Genomic DNA, 18,125 nt, shown 5'->3' with positions numbered 1-18,125 from the left:
GGTGGGGCCGCCTCCGTGCCGCCCCGCCGTCCCGCCGTCCCACCACGTCCACCATATTCACCACCTTCACCACACCATCTTCACCATCTTCACCATATTCACCACCTCCACCATCTTCACCACCTCCACCACCTTCACCACACCACCTCCACCACATCCACCACCTTCACCACACCATCTTCACCATCTTCACCATATTCACCACCTCCACCATCTTCACCACCTCCACCACCTCCACCACATCCACCACCTTCACCACCTTCACCACACCACCTCCACCACCTTCACCACACCACCTCCACCACCTTCACCACACCACCTTCACCACCTTCACCACACCACCTTCACCTCTCCTTCCACCCCCGTCCACAACCCCCTTCATCCTGCATCTGCACGCCCTCTGTAAACATCGCCCGATATAAACCCCATCTACCTACTGCCCTCTCTATCCCCCATCTACACACCCGTCTACTGGCCCCTATCTACCCCTAACCTTTTCCTCTTCTCTGTCCCTAACCTTGTCCTTTCACCTATCCCTAACCCTTTGCTTTTGTCTCTCTCTAACCTTCTTCCTTCATCTACCCCTAACTATCTCCTTCTGCTCTCTGCTCTATATCGAACCTTCCACCTCCACTTTCTCTCCATCTCTTCCCTCCACATTTCACCCTAAACTTCTAATTCAATTACTTTGCCCTGTTCTTTCTCCTTCCTTTTGCTTACCCCTCACCCCCTCCCAACTCTTCTATCCTTTAACCTCTCTTGATTTCTTCTCTCTTCTTTTTCCTTTTCTTTTTCTCTTCCTGTTTTCTTTTTTTGCTCTTGAACTGCTGTTCCAATTTCCTAAATTTTCGTAAATAACAAAACCACCCCTATCCCTGAAATATATATTTCCCATCTTCATCTTCAATTATAACTATCCCCTCTGCTCTGGCCCTAACCTTTTCCTTTCACCCGTCCCTAACCTTGTTCTTTTCTCTATCCCTAACCTTTTCCTTTCCTCTGTCCCTAACCCTCTCCCTCTGTTGTAACCCTGACCTTTTATCTCTCTCCGACCTTCGTCTTAACCCTACCCCTAACTATCCCCTTCCGCTCTATATCCAATCTTTTTTCTTGAATCTATCCCAACCCCTCCCCTCTTGCTATAACCTTAACCTCTTATCTCTACTCTCTCTCTATCTCTTCTGTCTATATTCCATGTAAACTGTCCATTGAATCATTTCGCCTCCTTTCTTCTTATCTATTTTGCTTGCTTCTTTCTTCCTCATAACTCTTCTATCTGTTAATTTGTTCTTGCTTTTGTTTGCTGCTTCTCTTCTTTCCTTTTGACTGCTATTTCTATCTTCTATTGCTTTATTTATTTCCTTCTTCTGCGCCTCTCTTTATCCTCCTTGAACTGAACCTCTTCTGAAACCTTTCCTTTCTATTGATTCTAAATAACCTTTATCTAAATTATCCCTAAATACTCCTGTTCTTTCTTTAATATTTCCTGTATATGTAAATATTACTGTTCTCTCTGCTCTATCTCTAACCTTTTTCTTTCTATCCATTTCTAACCCTTTTCCCCTATCTATCTCTATTCTACTTCTCTCCCCTTTATATTCAATTATAACCGTCTCTTTCTACTCTCTCCCTTTACTCTCCTAACCTTAACTTTCTATCTCTTATTTTCCTTATCTATCTCTAATCTTTCCCTCCACTCTATCCCTTCTCCGTTCCTCTACTCTTTAACCCTAACCCTTTGTTGCAATTTTCCTTCTCTGTCTCTATCCCCATCTGTTCCTGACTACTTCCTCTTGCTCTAACCTTAACCCTTTTTCTTTTTTATCTATTTCTGCCTGCTCCTCTCATAATAACTCTAACCTCATTTAAACTTTCCCTTGAACTTTTCTGTCTATATTAAATGTGAAATTGCAAACAAATAACGTAACCTGCTGAATAACTTATTTCTCTTACTCACCTCTTTATTTTAACTTCTCTATTTATTGATCTTTTTTGTTCCTTGCCTCTCTCTACTTTATTTCCTCTGTTCTAAAATTCCTTCTGGCTGGTAACTCTGAAACCCTCTTTTCTTATCTTTTATTCTCTCCCCCCCCCCCCCTTCGCTATTTTTGCTACTCCTATCTTCTTATGGTTCTGATCTGCGGACTTCTTTATCTTTTAACGCATTCTATATAACCTCTATTGTTAAAATCCTTTTATTTACTGTCGGATTTCTTTTCCTCTATTGCTACCTCTTAACCCTAACTTTTTCTCTTTGAATCTTTTGCTTATTTTACCTTATTACTCTACTTTTCCTTTTTTTATTGCTGCTTTGGTCCTTCTGATTCCCTCTGTTATTTTTCTTTCTTTATCTGTCTTTCGATATGAACCTATATGATCTCAAAATGCCTTGTACCTTTACTTATCTATCCTACTACTCTGATTATACACTATGTGCTATGGTATTATGGACACTTCTTAATACATAAACTATATCGTCTTTACTACTTATATCTCTAATGTAACCTGCTACTTACTAATTATTCTCATAATAACTATAATAACTTTGGAATATATATCGAAAACCATCTTGTATACTGCTATTGTTCTATCTTGACGTACTCTCTGGCTTGATATTACTTCCTCTGAACTTAATGTTGAATCATATTAAACTGGTTCTGTTTTTTTCTCTTGTTAATATGGCCTTACTAATGGATGATATGTCTATATATATGTTCTATATAACTTCGAACCTTTTAACTATTTCTTTCTTACTATTTCCTCTTATTACTCTTTTATACTATTCTGCCTTTGGCTTTAAACTGACGTTCCTTTTGCATTTCCTGGATGGTTATTATTGTTTTGGGGTCTATACCCTTATCATTGTATTATTTCATATCTAACCCTTGATTCTAATTAACCCTAATATATAACCCTAACTTTGGACGGTTAACTCCATCTGTTTTATCTTACCTTGCTACTTATACCATGTTTTTTATATGTGTGAATATCCCCCCTCTTCGCTTGTTGTTGTTCATATACCTCTGGCCTCATGCTATTTGATGCATCGTCTGTGTCTACTTTAAACCTCTTATCCTTACTTTTATGTTTCTTTTCCTTCATCTCTCTCTTTTCGTTTTGTTGGTTTTTTTCTTTCTCTTTTTTTTTTCTTCCTCCCGCATACCCTATGTACTACCCTATCCTCTTTAAAACTATTTGGTATAAATGCTTTATTCTCTCCCTTCTCCTTAATGGGTACGAACTAAATGCTATTTCACTTTGGGCAAATGCTTTGAACTTGACTGTGCACTATATTGCCCTGTTACTAACCTTAACCTTAATCTCTCTGCACTATCCCTAACCCTTTTCTTTCATCTGTCCCTAACTGTCTCCTTCTACTCTGACCCTAACCCTTTCCTTCCGTCCCTAACTATCTCTTTTTTGCTCTGACCCTACCCTTTTTCTTTCATTTATCCCTACCCCTCTCCCTCTACTATTATCCTAACCCTTTCGTCTCTACGTTTTCTTATCTAATCCTAACCTTGCTCTTTCCTCTGTCCCTAACCTTTTTCTTTTACCTGTCCCTAACCCTTTAAAATCTATCTGTCCCTAACTGTGTCTTTGTCCTCTGACCCTACCCCTTTCCTTTTGTCTATCCCTAACCTTTCTCTTTGATCTGTCCCCAACTTTTTTCTTTTATTTAACCTTAACCCTAAAAACTTTTGTATAACCCTACCCTTTTTGTCTTGTATAACCTTAACCTTTTGTCTTTACTTTCTCTCTTACCCCTCTATATATATAACTTGAACTTGTAAATAAATGTAAATTAATATGTTTCCCTCCTTCTCTATAAACTACTTTGCCTTCCTATCTCCCCGTCTTAACTATCCTATTTACTAATTTATCTTTATTTCTTTTCTTCTTATATTCTATATCACTCCTTACCCTAAACATACCTTATTATGCTTACCTCTTTTGTTTACTGTGGAATTGTGTTCCTTCTATTGCTACCTTTATTGTCTTACTGCCTCTCTTCTTACTTTCTACTTACTTCACCCTATTCCTATTATTCTGCCTTTCTTTTCTGACTAACTTGTTATCTGACCTTAAAACTAACCTGAAACCCTGACCCTTACGTCTATATATGATATATATATATATATATGTGTGTGTATTGGTTTACCTTCTCTACTGCTCCTCTGGACCTTTTGTACTATATCACTCTGGGTCTAAAATCCCTGGTCTCCTTACCTACTTACTATTTCTTTCTATATTATACCTCTTACTTTTCCTCTAACTCTCTCCTTCTGGCTGCTTCTTGACTGCTTATTCCCTCTGTTACTATCCCCTCTTTAACTCCCCTATAATATTAACCCTTATGGTGGTAAAATGCCTTATGCCCCATTGCATCTATCCTACTACTGTGATTGTGTGTAACCCTTGATGGCATTACGAATCACTTCTTGATACATGACCTGTATGTTATTTGCTGCTTGAACCCTGTAATAAAACCTGCATTCTGCTTATGTTTTATTGATTTATACTATAACCTTGAAATATATAAACCCTGATTATATCTTGAACTATACTCCTGTTATCTTATATTGACCTCCTCCACCCCGCTTGACTTTGCTTTCTCTTAACTCTGTATGTAACTATATATGAACCGGCTCTTGTGTTTGTATTATGGATATTGCCTTACTAATGAATAAAACGTCTATCTATCTTATGTATCACTACGAACCTAAAAATTACATCTTTGTTATTGTTCTTCTTTTCTTTATTCTGGGATGCTTATCTCCTTTTGGCCCCCTGTTGAATATCCCTATTATATTTCCCGAATGATTATCATTACCTTGGCGTCTGTGTTGATACCCTTGTCGTTATTTATTCCATATGTAATCCTTAATCCTAACCATCTTTAACGAACAACTCTCACTTCGGACGGTTATCTCAATCTATCTTACCTTAACCTACTTATATTACGCTCTATTCCTGTATGAATGTTCCCTCTCTTTGCTCCTTTTTATTTACATGCCTCTGGCTTCGTATTGATATACCGTCTATATTTGCTTAAAACCTTCCATCTTTACCTTTGTGCTTTCGCTTCCCCCCCCTTTTCCCCCTTTTTTCTTTTCTCTTCTTCTCATCAATTGTTTATTTCTTCTTTTATTATTCTTATACCTTCTATATCACTCTAACCTCTTTAAAACTATTTGGTATATATACTATATCCTCTTCCTCCTCTGTGATGTGTACGAACTGAATGTTGTTTCACCTTGTGGAAATGCTTCTAACCTGACTGTTTACTGTATTAACCTGTTACGTATGTATACCTTGTTTTCCTGCTCTTTTGACTTGACCTCCCCGCCCTTTCCCTGCCCTTTTTCTTTCAACTGTTACTAATCTTTTCCCTCCATCTATCCCGAACCTGTTTGTTTGATTTTATCTCTAACCCTAACTCTGTCCGCCCCTGCCTATTTCATTCTATGTGTCCCTAACCTTTTATTTCTCATCTATCCCTTACCTGTATTTCTATCTTCTTTCTCTATCCCTAACCTTTTCCCTTCATCTGTCCCTAACCTTTTCCTTTCATCTGTCCCTAACCCTTTGCTTTTATCTACCCCTAACTATCTCCTTCTGCTCTATATCTTACCTTTTTCTTACATCTATCTCCACCCCTGTCCCCCCTGCCACCAACCTGACCTTTTATCTCTACTTTCTCCTCATCCCTCCTGCCTATATCGAACCTGAACTTGTCATTTAATCCCTTTTCCTCCTTCTTTGTTCCTTTTTTTGCTTATCCTTATCCCTTTCCCCCTCTCAACTCCTCCACCTATTAACCTGTTTTTCTTTCTTCTTTTCTTTTTGATTTTATTTTTCCCTTTTCCTTTTTTTTGCTTTCCTTAACTCCTATCCCTATCTTCTAAACCATAAAACCGCCCCTCTCTCTGAAATATACTCCCTAACCCTAACACCTGCCTCTCTTGCTTCCATCCTATTCTCCTACTCTTATATGTCTTATGCGTTTTGCTGTGTAATTATGTCTGCGTAAACTATACTATTTACTTTGTCATTTTAACCACTTTATTTCTTCTCAACCTTTGCCCTCTTCCTTACTCTTTCCCTTATGTTCATTCTTAACCATCTTTATCCCTCTGGATTGACGCTAAATACGTCTGTTCTATCCTTAACGTTTTCTTCATATCTAACCCTAACTATCCCCTCTGCTCTATCCCTAACCTTTTCCCTTCATCTGTCCCTAACCTTGTTCTTTTCTCCGTCCTTAACCCTGTCCCTCTATTATAACCCTGACCTTCTATCTCTTTCTTCTGCATCTATCCCTAACCCTTTGCTTTTATCTTTCTTGAACCTTTGTCTTATCTCTACTTTTTCTCTAACTCTTCTGTCCATATTTGACGTGAACTTATCATGTAATCACTTTGCTTCCTTCTTTGTTTATTATTTTGCTTCCTTCCTTCCTCCTCTTAACTCTTCTACCTGTTAACCTGTTTTCGTTCTGCTTTTGTTTCTTTCTTTTCCTCTTCCTTTTTGACTGCTATTTCTATTTTCTATTGCTTTGTTTGTTTTGAACTTTTGCTCTTCTCCTTATGCTCCTTTGACTGAACCTCTTCCTTACTCTTTCCCTTATATTTATTATGAATCACCTTTCTCTGAATGAACGCCAAATACTTCTGTTCTATCTTTACCATTTCCTTCGTACTTGATCACTACTATTTCCTCTGCTCTATTTTAACCTTTTCCTTTTTCTTTTTTCTATCTAACCCTAAACCTTTTCCCTCTACCTATCCCGAATCCCTCTTCTCTTTATATTTAATTATAACTCTTTCCTTCTGCTCTCTCCCTCTACGCTTATAACCCTAACCTTTTGTTTCCAATCTTTCTCGTCTATCCCTGACCTCTCCTCTTATCTGTTCCTGACGACCTCTATCTGGATTAACGCTAAATACTTCTCTTCCATCTGTAACGTTTTCTTTCCATTTCATTCTCACCGTTCCCTCCGCTCTATCTCTACCCTTTTCCTCCTATCTATCCCTAACCTTTCCCCCCTATTTATCCCCTCTCCTGTCCTCTTTATATTGAACTGTGACTGTTTCCTTCTGCTCTCACCCTTAACCCCAAAAAAACCCTAACCTTTTGTCTCTCATCTTTCTTATGAATCCCTATCCTTTCTCTCTGCCCTATCCCTAACCTTTCTTCCCCATTTGTCCCTTCCCTATACTCCTCTCCTCTTCATCTTGAATTATAATCCTAACCCTTCTGCTCCCTCACTCTATTTTTATAACCCGGACCTTTTGTTTCTAATCTTCCTTGTCTATCCCTAACCCTTCCCTCTTATCTGTTCCTGACTACCTCCTCCTGCTCTGACCTTAACCCTTTTCTTTTATCTATTTCTACCTACTCCTACAATAATAACTCTAAACTTCCATTCCTGTCCGTGTTAAATGTGAACTTACGAATAAATAACTTAACCTGCTATATGACTTGTTTCTCTCGCTTACCTCCTCGTCTTAACTTCTCTGTTTATTCGTCTTACTTGTTCCCTACCTCTCTCTACTTTATTTCCTCTGTTCTAAAATTCCTCCTAAATGGTGACTATGTAACCTTCCTTTATCATCCTTCATTCTCTTCCCCCTCCTCGCCATTTCTGCTAACCCTATCTTAATATGGTCTTGACCTGCGGACTCCCTTATCTTCTGACTTATTCTACATAACCTCTATTGTCTTTATCCCTTCATTTCCTGTTGAATTCCCTTTCCTCTATTACTACCTCCCTTCTCTTACACTTTCTCTTTGACCTTTTGACCTACTTTACCCCATCACTCTAACCTTTCCTTTAACCCTGATTTATTATCTAACCCTAAAAATTGCAAACTACACTTCTACTCTAACCCTAAATTAATATCTTTGCTCTTCTTCCCTGCTTGATCTCTCCTTCAACCCTAAACCTCTTGCCCTCCCTCTTCTTCTCTTTTTTCTTGCTGCTCTTCTACTCCTTATTCCCTCTGTGACTTTTCTTTCTTTGACTCTCTTTTCATATTGAACTATATGATCTCAAAATGCCTTATACTTTGACCTGTCTATCCTACTACTCTGATTATACACCATGTGCCATGGGCTTGTGGGCACGTTTTAATATTTAAACTATATTGTCTTTGTCACCTATATCTATAATATAACCTGCTGCTTGCTTATTCTTCTTGTAATAACTATAATAATCTTGAAATATGCATGGAAAATCATCTTATATACTGCTATTGTCCTATCTTAACGTCCTCTCTGGATTGATATTGCTTCTACTGAACCGTATGTTGAATGATGTATAAACTGATTCTGTTCTTTCTCTTCTGAATATGGCCTTACTAATGAATGAAACATCTATGTATGTCTTATATAACTGCGAACCCTTTAACTATATCCTTCTTACTATCTCCTCTCGTTTCTCTATTATGCTACTCTGCTTTTGGCCATATATCGACGTTCCTTTTGCATTTCCTGAATGATTACCATTATCTTGGCGTCTGTACCCTCATTATGTTACAATTTTACGTATAACCCTAAAATCTAACTATCTTTAATGTATAACCCTAACTTCGGATGCTTATCTCTATTTATCTTACCTTAATCCTACTTATACGTTTTATATATGTGTGAATGTTCCCTCTCTTTGCTCCCTCTTTTTTATATGCCTCTGGCCTCGTGCTGTTTGATATATTGTCTGTATCTACTTTGAACCTCCCGTTCTTACTTTTATGTCTTTTTTCCTTTCTCTTTTTCTTTTTGTTTTGTTGTTTTTTCATCTTTTTAATTTTTATTTTGATACCTTATATATCTCCCTGTCCTCTTCAAAACTATCTGGTATACATGCTTTGTTTTCTCGCTTCTCTGTGATGTGTACGAACTGAACGCTACTTCACCTTGCGCAAATCCTTCGAACCTGACTATGCACTGTGTTGCCCTGTGGTGTATGTATACCTTATTCTCCTGCTGTTTTGGTTGACCTCTCTGCGCTGTCCCTGACCCTTTACTACCACCTGCCCCTGACCCTTTCCTCCTATCGATCCCTAACCTTTTTATTTTGTTTGGTTCCTAACCCTTCCCCTCCGTCTTCCCCCCCACCCATCTCTGCTTATCTATCCCTAACCCTTCCATTCTTCTCTTCCTCCCCCTTGCTTACCCTGGGTCCCCTCTATCACTCTTTGCTATCTCCTTTATCCCCTCTCCTGTTATATAAACCTTTCCTGTGTAAAAACGTCTCATACTCTGTTTTCTATTCTGCTTCCCTACTACACTTCTCTACTCCTTCCTCTCTAACTATAATACTCTCTTCTATCCTTTAACCTGTTTTGATTTCTTCTCTCTTCTTTTTCCTTTTCTTTTTCTGTTCCTGTTTTCTTTTTTTGCTCTTGAACTGCTGTTCCAATTTCGTAAATTTTCGTAAATAACCAAACCACCCCTATCTCTGAAATATATTCCCTATCTTCATCTTCAATCATGACTATTCCCTCTGCTCTGGCCGTAACCTTTTCCTTTCACCTGTCCCTAACCTTGTTCTTTTATTCTATCCCTAACCCTTTCCTTTCATCTATCCCTAACCCTTTCCTTTCATCTATCCCTAACCTTCTTCTTTTCTCTATCCCTAACCTTTTCCTGTTCCCCTGTCCCTAACCCTTCTCTTGCTCCCTCTGACCCTAACCCTTTCCTGTTGCTCTCTCTCTATCCTCTCTTACTCCTGATTATCTGCCCTCTTAAAACGCCTTTACTATCTACCTGCCGTCCTTTCTCTATCTAAATTCCTGTTTTTGTATTTTCCCTTGTCTCTGCTTTGCTCCTGCTTTGTCTATATCCCTCTAACTCTTGCTTTGTTACTAACCTCTTTGCTATATACTACCCCTAACTCTTTTTTCTCTTCCTTCTTCTTTCTCTCTCTTGCTCATCCTTTATTCCATCCGTATTTTTCTCCTCCTAATCCTTTCCCTTGGACCTCTACTTTAATTCTCGTTCGTCCTTTGTATTGTAAACTACGCCCTTCTAAACCTTACCTCTTCCTTTTTACTATCTCTTCCCTTTTATATCTTCACGCCTTCTCTTATCCTTAACTTATACTTACGCTTTATCTTACTATATTTTTATCTACCTCTTTTAAACTTTAACTTGTTGATTATTTTTACTCCCTTTATTCCCTGACCCTTTCGTCCCTATGTACTGAAATATTCTCCTTGCCATGAACTCCTTATTCTATAATCTCCTCTATCTACTTATCATCAACCTCTCTCCTATCCTTTTTGCTCCTTTAATTAAACTTATTCCTTGCTTCTAACGTCCTTATAATTCTAAATACTTATAACCCTGACTATATCTTTCTATTACTATTTTATTCTTGCCCCTTTCCCTTACTTACCTCTTTCTTCTATTTATCCCTAACCTTTTGCCTTTATCTGTCCCTAACCCTTTCCTTTTCTCTATCCCCAACACTCTTCCTTTCTCTATCCCCAACACTCTTCCTTTCTCTATCCCAAACACTCTTCCTTTCTCTATCCCCAACACTCTTCCTTTCTCTATCCCTAACCCTTTCCTTTTCTCTATCCCTAACCCTTTCCTTTTCTCTGTCCCTTGCCTCGCAATATTTACTCTCCTCTTCTATCTCTCCCTATCTATCCCCTTTAATCGTACTACTTCTCTGCTCTATTCTCTCCTGCTACTTATCTCTATCTTCCTTATACTTATACTTTTGCCGAACTATCTTCCTAACTATTTCTTATTTTATTACCTGCTATACTCCTACTTACCTGAACCTTAAATACCTACCTCCTTCTCCCTAACCTCTCTCTCATCTTTATTCTCCTCTACCCTTGTTACTTACTTGTTCTAACCTGTCCTGTTCCTCTACTTCTTCTTAACCCTTATCGTACCTCTCTAAATCTAAACTCTTCTATCTCCTCCTCGATTTTTACTGGCTTTTGCTGTACTACTCCTCTATTTATAAACTTTGTGGAACGGCTTATCTTTATGTATATGCTTATGACCCTATCTAAATGATTGTCTTTTTGTTTCCTATTGTTTTTGTTGCTATCTTACTCTCTCTTGTCTACCTCTATTTGATATCTACTTCTTATATCTCTTACCCCTTTTTCTTTTGCCTTTCCTTCTCTTTCTTTTCTCTTCCTATCTTATGTCTCTTTTATCCAATCTTGACCTTAAACTTTGGACGTCTGCTTTAATTCTCTATTTTGCTTTATAATATAAACTATATGCTCCTATACTTAACCCTACAATTTGCTGTTATATCCTCCCTTTTATATCTCCCTCTTTTCTCTACTCTTTAACTTATGCCTATATTTGATTTTCGCCATGTTACTATGTACCTCTTCTACACGATGTATTTATGCTATTCTATTAATGCTTAACCCTTATCCCTAACTTATTTATCTTATTTATATCCTGTATTTCCTGGCGTTTTCGTTTATATGTACTGAAATATTTCTGTTGCTACTACTTGTTTACTTTGAACTCTCCTTCCTCTACTTATTTTAAACTTCTACTTTATTCCTATGCTTTATTAACTAAATCTCTTCCCTACTATATATATCCTTATAATTCTAAACACCTTTTATCTGAATTACGTCCTTATGGTGCTCCCCTATACTTAAACGTTTCCTCTAATCTATTCCTAATTTGCTTCTTTTACCTGTCCCTAACTTATTCCTCTATCTATCCCTATCCTTTTTTTCTTTTTACCCCTACTCTTTTCTCTTATTTATCCCTACTTCTAACTATCTATTCTTTTCTTTTATCTATCCTTAACCTTAAAATATTGATCCTCTTTAACTTTATATCTTCTTAACTTTGTAATTCTTTCCTTTATGCCTCTATAACTTACAACTTATACTGTCTTTTGATTATCTTGTAACCCTTTTCTTACTAATCTAACCCTCTCTTACTCTCTTTTCCTGTTTCTCCTTCTTATATGTATGCCTTCTTCTATCTAACTGCCTGGCCTGTTTTCTCTTGCCTTCTCCTCTTATAACCCCTCTGTTATCCTTATTATTCTCTACTCCTCTCCCTTTATTATCTTATCCTTCCTACCTATGTTACCCCTCTTGTTATATAAACCCTTATACCTCCTCTTATATAATTGCTGGCTTATGCTGTATTGCTCCTTTATTACCTCTACTACTAATACCTCTTTTCTTCCCTACTCTCTCTATTAAATTAATTCTTTCCTTATTATTATAACTTTTAACGCCCTGCTTTATCGACTATCTACTGCTATATTGTAAATCCTCTTCTAAATAACTAACTAATATATAACCTGATTCCCCTGTACTCCTGCCTACTGGTAAAATGTGTCCTGCTACCCCTTCTTGCCATGCCCCTGACCTTATGATAAAATGGTTGTCTTTGGAACCTTATTCGGCTTGTTCTGTGTTAATTTATCTGGTGCTTACTATTCTTCTATATCTTGGTGTTATTTAATCTGTATATATTATGAACTTGGAATTTTGTATAATGCTGACTATCTACTTGTATTTGTCGTCCTGTTTACCCCCTTATCTTCATCTATATCCTTATATGCCTTTACAATTCTATTTGAATTGGAACTTTTGACTCTGGCTTTGGACTGGAATCTCTCTCTCTCTTACTTATGCCTGCTTATACTGACTACCTTACTTTATTAATATAAACACCCCTCTTGTTTTTCCTTTACTTTATCCTTAACTTTTATTCCTACTCTATTTTTAACTTTTTCTCCACTCTAACTCTTACTTTTATTTCTGCTCTGTTCCCAACTTTCTATTTCTACCCTATCCTTAACCCTTTTTCCTCTCACCTTTATTTCTACTCTATCCCAAACCCTTTTCTTTTAACCTATCCCTAACCCTCTTCTTTATTCTAACCCTTACCTTTATTTCTGCTCTAACCCTAACCTTTTTCTTTTAACTTATCCCTTACCTTTTCTCTATTCTATCCTCAACTTTTATTTCTGCTCTATTTCTAACTTTCTTTTAACCTATCCCTAACCCTTTTCTTCATTCTAACCCTCACCTTTATTTCTGCTTTATCTCTGACCCTTTTCTTTTAACCTATCCTTTATCCTTTTCTCTACTCTAATCCTGCCCTTTATTTCTGCTCTATCCCTAACTCTTATTCCTGCTCTATCCCTCACCCCTTTTTTTTACTCTATCCTAACTTCTAATCCTGCTCTATCTCTAACCCTTTCCCTATAATATATCCCAAACTTTACTTTTGACCTATCTCTAATACTTGCCTTTATTCTAACTCTCACTTTAATTCCTGCTTTATCCCTAACCCTTTCCTTTTGACCTATCCCTAACCTTAACTCTGTACGATCTCTGACTTGCTTATGCTCTCCCTCTGTGGGCTGCTATATGAACCTTCCTCCTTCTTTCTTACCTAACTCTGTTTACTTATTATTCCTCCTTGTTATCCTGTCTGTATATGTTTCCTTTCTCCCTCTAACTCCTTTCTTCCCTTTCCTACTCTATTATATACATTAACCATCTACCTTATGAATCTGCTATCTTTGGTTTGTTACTTATTAACTTCTCCTCTCTTACTTACTCTTCTAACCTTTTGGTTTATAACCTTTCTCGTCGTACTTTCTTGTTGTTTTGTGAACAACTTATAACTCTTTTTTACTATCTTACTCCCTTATCTCTTTCTCTCTATTTACTCTTTAATCTTCTTTATTATGACTCCTATACTCTTATGAACTCGCCTCTACGGACGAACACCTTACTACTCGGCCCTTTTGTTATACTATGCTACTATGCTATCTAATCTAAAACTGGTCCTGTTATCTTCAACTCTGTATCTGTCCATATTATGCTTATATTCCTATGTTCCCTTTTCGCTCCTATCCTTGCCCACTTTACTTTTGTCTCTTTCTCTGCTCTTTATATTCCTCCCTTCTTCCCTATCCCTTCTCTCCTCTCTATGCTTTACCCTTCTTGCCTCTACTTTCCTCTGCTCCTTGGATCCCCCCTTTCTTGTTGCTTGCTAATTGTATATCCCCTCTATTATCTGTTTCTCTACTCTATCTCCTACTTTTTCTCTACTCTATCCCTCCTAAACTTTACTTTATTGCTGACTTCTATTTCTGCCCTATTCTTAACCCTTCTCTTTGCTGTATTCCTGACTTTGATTCCTACTCTGACCTTAATCCTTCTCTTTAACCTATCTCTGACCCTTACTGTGTACTATCCCTGGCTCCCCTATACTCTACCTCTATGGGCTGCTAAATCAATCTCCCTCCTTCTCTTTTACTGAAATCTGTTTCTTTACTCTTCCCCCCTTGGTCTTCCATCTGTTTGTATTTCTATTTCTCTCTGTCTACCTTCTTTCTACCTCCCTTTATCTTTAACTACTGTCTGCTGTATAATTCTGCTATCTTTGGTATGTGATTCTTTAATCCCCCCTCTCTTGTTGACCTTGCTACCCCTTCTTGGCTGTAATTTTTCTCGGCGTACTTTGCTCTCTTTCTATAATAAATCTTTTACTCTTTCCTATTATCTTAATACTATTCTCTTTCCCTCTGCTTGCCCCCTAATCTGCTTTATTATAACTCCTATACTCTTACTAATTCGCCTTTGTTAACTGACCTCTTACTGTTCTGCCCTTTTGTTCTGCTACGCTATCTAACCTAAAACTGGCCCTGAAATCTTTAACACTACATCTGTATTATATTTACGCTCTTACATCCCCTTTTTACTTCTGTTTTTTCCCTTCTCTCCGGCCCCTTTCTCTGCTCTTTCCATCCTTCCACTGTTGCCTATACCTTTTGCTGCTCCTTGTATTCCCCCCTTCTTGCTCCTTGCTTATTATTCATCCCCTCTGTTACTCTTTGTCATCTTCCACCTCCTGCTCTCTGGTGCTATTAAATCTTTCTGTGTGAAAAAACATCTGATGCTCTGTTTTCTATTATCCTTTACTACTATACTTCCCTACTCCCTACCCTAAACTGTCGTACTCCTATGTACGGCGCCTACTCGCCCCGCCTTGCCCTGCCTGATCACCCCTCTGCTACGCCCTCTACTGCCCTCTGCCACAACTGACTCGTCAAACGGCACAACTTGCTTGACTGCACCCCTCCCCATTGGATCATCTGCCCTAACCACTCGTCGTCGTCCTCGGTGTTGTCACGGGCGTCGTTGTCCTTGGTGTTCTTGCGGCGCTCGTCGCCCCTGGTGTTATCACGGCTCGCCTCGCCCGCCGCCCTGCCCCTTACAACCACGTCGTCCGCCCATAAAAATGCGCTCTTCCGGTCCGTCTGATGGATGATGCCTCCTACCTGCTGCCAAAACGGCAACACCAACCATAAATACCACACCAACAACTCGCCGACCTCGCGCGGCAAATACCGGTGTATCACCTTGGCCGTCCCCGTCTGGCGGTAATTCTTGTGGTACGACGTGACGAAACACATCATGCCGTCGTGTGCGAACACGTTCCTGACCCCGCCGTTGGCCGTGTTGCTGTGTCTGATGCCTGCTAACTCGGGCGCCCGCGCCGGCTGCCCTGCCACCATGTGCATCAACATCCACAACCGCTCCCGGAACGATTCCAACGCCTGTCTGTATGCCTGCACCGTCCTCTCGCGATATGGGTGGTGACTATTGCTGCGGTTGGACGTGGCCTCCTCCGTCCTCTCGCGGTACGGGTGGTGACTATTGCTGTGGTTGGACGTGGCCTCCTCCGCCTCTCCTGCTGCTGCCACTGCCGCCGCCGCCGCCGCCGCCGCCGCCGCCGCCGTCCCTCGCGTCGGGTCTAACCACGCCCGCCGCCGTGCCTCCGACTCTGCGATGCGCCGTGCGATCCACCCCTTCCCCTTGCCCACCCACGCCTCGTTGCGGTCGTCGTGCAAAAACGAATACCCCGGCCGGTCCTGGCTGTGGTCGTCGTGCATGCTCTCCCACCTGATGGCGGGCAACGCTGCTGCCAACGCTGATCGGCCTCCATACCCATCGCCATGCTCGTCGCCGTGCTCATTATCCCTGTCCCCATGCCCATCCACCACCGCCAACTGCGCCAACAACGACCGCGCCTCCTGCGCCAACCCGTGGAACATCTCGGCCAACTCGCACACCCGCACCCGCACCCGCCGGAACGATATCCGGTCGCCGCTCCAATCCACCATCCCCGGCGCCACCGTGTTGAACCGGATGTGCATCCCGTACGTGCGCGCGTCGTAAATCCAATTCATCGCCCTGGGCTCGTCGTCCGGCCGCCCGGGCATCCGCGTCATGAACCGCCGCACCTTGTCGCGCACCAAATGGAACACGCTGCTGGCCTCCTCGTACGCCGCCTCGGCCCCTTTGGTCGCCGTCAACGCCACCACCTCGTCCTGCCGCTCCAACCACGCCTGGTACACGACGAACATCTTGGCCACCTTGATCACGGCTGAATAATTCGTCGTGTACTCCGTCGCCTGGTGCCACCCGCCGTCCTCGCGGATGCCTAACACCGCCAACGCGCCGATCATCGCGCTCTCCTTCTGGCTCTGCTTGTACGGGTCCTCGATGATGGCGATGATGGCGTCCAAACACATCCTCTCAACCTCCTCGACCTCCTCCGCCTGCGCGGCCTGCCTGCTGCCGACGTCCGCCTCGACACGGCTGGTGAACGCATCCCACAACGACCCCTGCCGCATGGTGAACCGGTACGGCGGCCGCTCGCGCTCCGGCCACTCGTCCATGCGGAACCATATGCTCACCATCTTGCGCCAAACCTCCTTGTACCGCTGCCACGTGTCGTCCTCCATGCGGTTATCGAACGGCCGCACCGGCTTCTGGCCGATCTCCTTCCGCTCCGCCTCGAACAACGCGTCGTGCCCGACCTTGTGCGGTGCTGCTGTTGCGCGTGCCTTGTCCGCGACGCTGTTGAACACGGCCCACATATTTCGTAACGTCTCCTCGCCGTCCTCGATCGGTTGCGTGGCCTCCTGCAACTGCGTCCTGTTCAACCCTTCCAAATCCCTCGTCCACCCGACGCGGTATAACCACCCGTTCGGCTCCAACTTTTCGTCTACTATACTAACCTCCTCGCGCGCGTCGGCCTCGAACCGCTTCTCTTGGTTCTCATGCAACGCGACAAACCACGCCGTGTCGTCCGTCCCCGGCCCCGATGGCTCGCTTCGAACGGCCACCCCTAACCCCCGCCCGACCTCGAACCACCGGCTCCCGGCGCGTGATGGGAAAAACCGCTGGCATGGCACCCCCGTCGCCCACGGCAAATCCCTTGCTGCCATGACCCTCTTCTGCACATTACCCCCCTTCTGCCAATCATTCTGCCATCCATGTTCCACCCGGCAATGCTCCTGCATGTTCCGCACGCGGCGACACATATAACGGCATGAATGGCAACGTAATCCATCGACTTGGGGTGGTGCGATGTGGGCGATGGGTTTGACTGTGGAGTCTGGGTATTGAAACGACTGCAAATCGGCATGGCTGCGGATGATGCCGGGAATATCGCCGACTAATCCGGCGACCTTGCTCCTGGCCTTGGCGGTGATTGACCGATGGTGATTGCGTAAATGTGCTGTGACTTCGTTGGCTACGACTGCATACTTACATAACGTGCATATCAAAATGGAATACTGCGTGTCGTGAACGAATGGCTCCATCTTTGGCTATATGTATTGGTTACTTTCTTCTATCTACTGTTTCTGACTGATTCCTCCTGTCCTCTCTTTATAAACTCACCTTCCTGCCCCTTAATTCCATATACTTTCTCCTTGATCTACTTTCCTCCCTGCTTACGTTCCATCGCTCGGTCGGGCTTTCTGGCCTGGCTGGTGGCCCTGTTATGTGATTGGCTGGTTAATGCGGGGATCGGGACGACATCACAAAAATATCTACTACCCTATTTCCCTATTTCTGGACTCAAATGGCGAAACAAAACACTGAAAACTGGATTCCCGTAATGACCCGGTTTGTGGCTTCAATTGCATGCTACTTTTGTCTATTTTACTCTGGGGAATCTCTACGGCTTTGTACCCCCTCTACGTGCCGGCTTTGACCCCCCCTCTCCCTGGCCCCACTTTCAATTCTGGTGGTGGCCACAACGGCTTTGACTTCAAGCCATCGCCCACGTAATGGCAG

General features: G+C 41.6%; 1 protein-coding gene across 1 annotated transcript; it reads right to left on the bottom strand.

Annotated features, from left to right (window-relative positions):
- Positions 1–15,034: 15,034 nt before the first annotated feature.
- On the bottom strand, positions 15,035–17,344 carry CGGC5_v015513 (uncharacterized protein; the record flags this gene model as incomplete). The annotated part of the gene is made up of 1 exon (XM_066153278.1): positions 15,035–17,344. The coding sequence occupies one exon, from the start codon at positions 17,342–17,344 to the stop codon at positions 15,035–15,037; it is 2,310 nt and encodes a 769-aa protein (XP_066007392.1).
- Between the last annotated feature and the right edge of the window lie 781 nt (positions 17,345–18,125).

This window comes from Colletotrichum fructicola, assembly GCF_000319635.2.
Source record: "Colletotrichum fructicola Nara gc5 chromosome Unknown KSG_Nara_v1_contig09, whole genome shotgun sequence".
Taxonomy (NCBI): Eukaryota; Fungi; Ascomycota; class Sordariomycetes; order Glomerellales; family Glomerellaceae; genus Colletotrichum; species Colletotrichum fructicola.
Note: the sequence above shows the minus strand (reverse complement) of the source record. Positions and strands in the feature narration are given on the sequence as shown.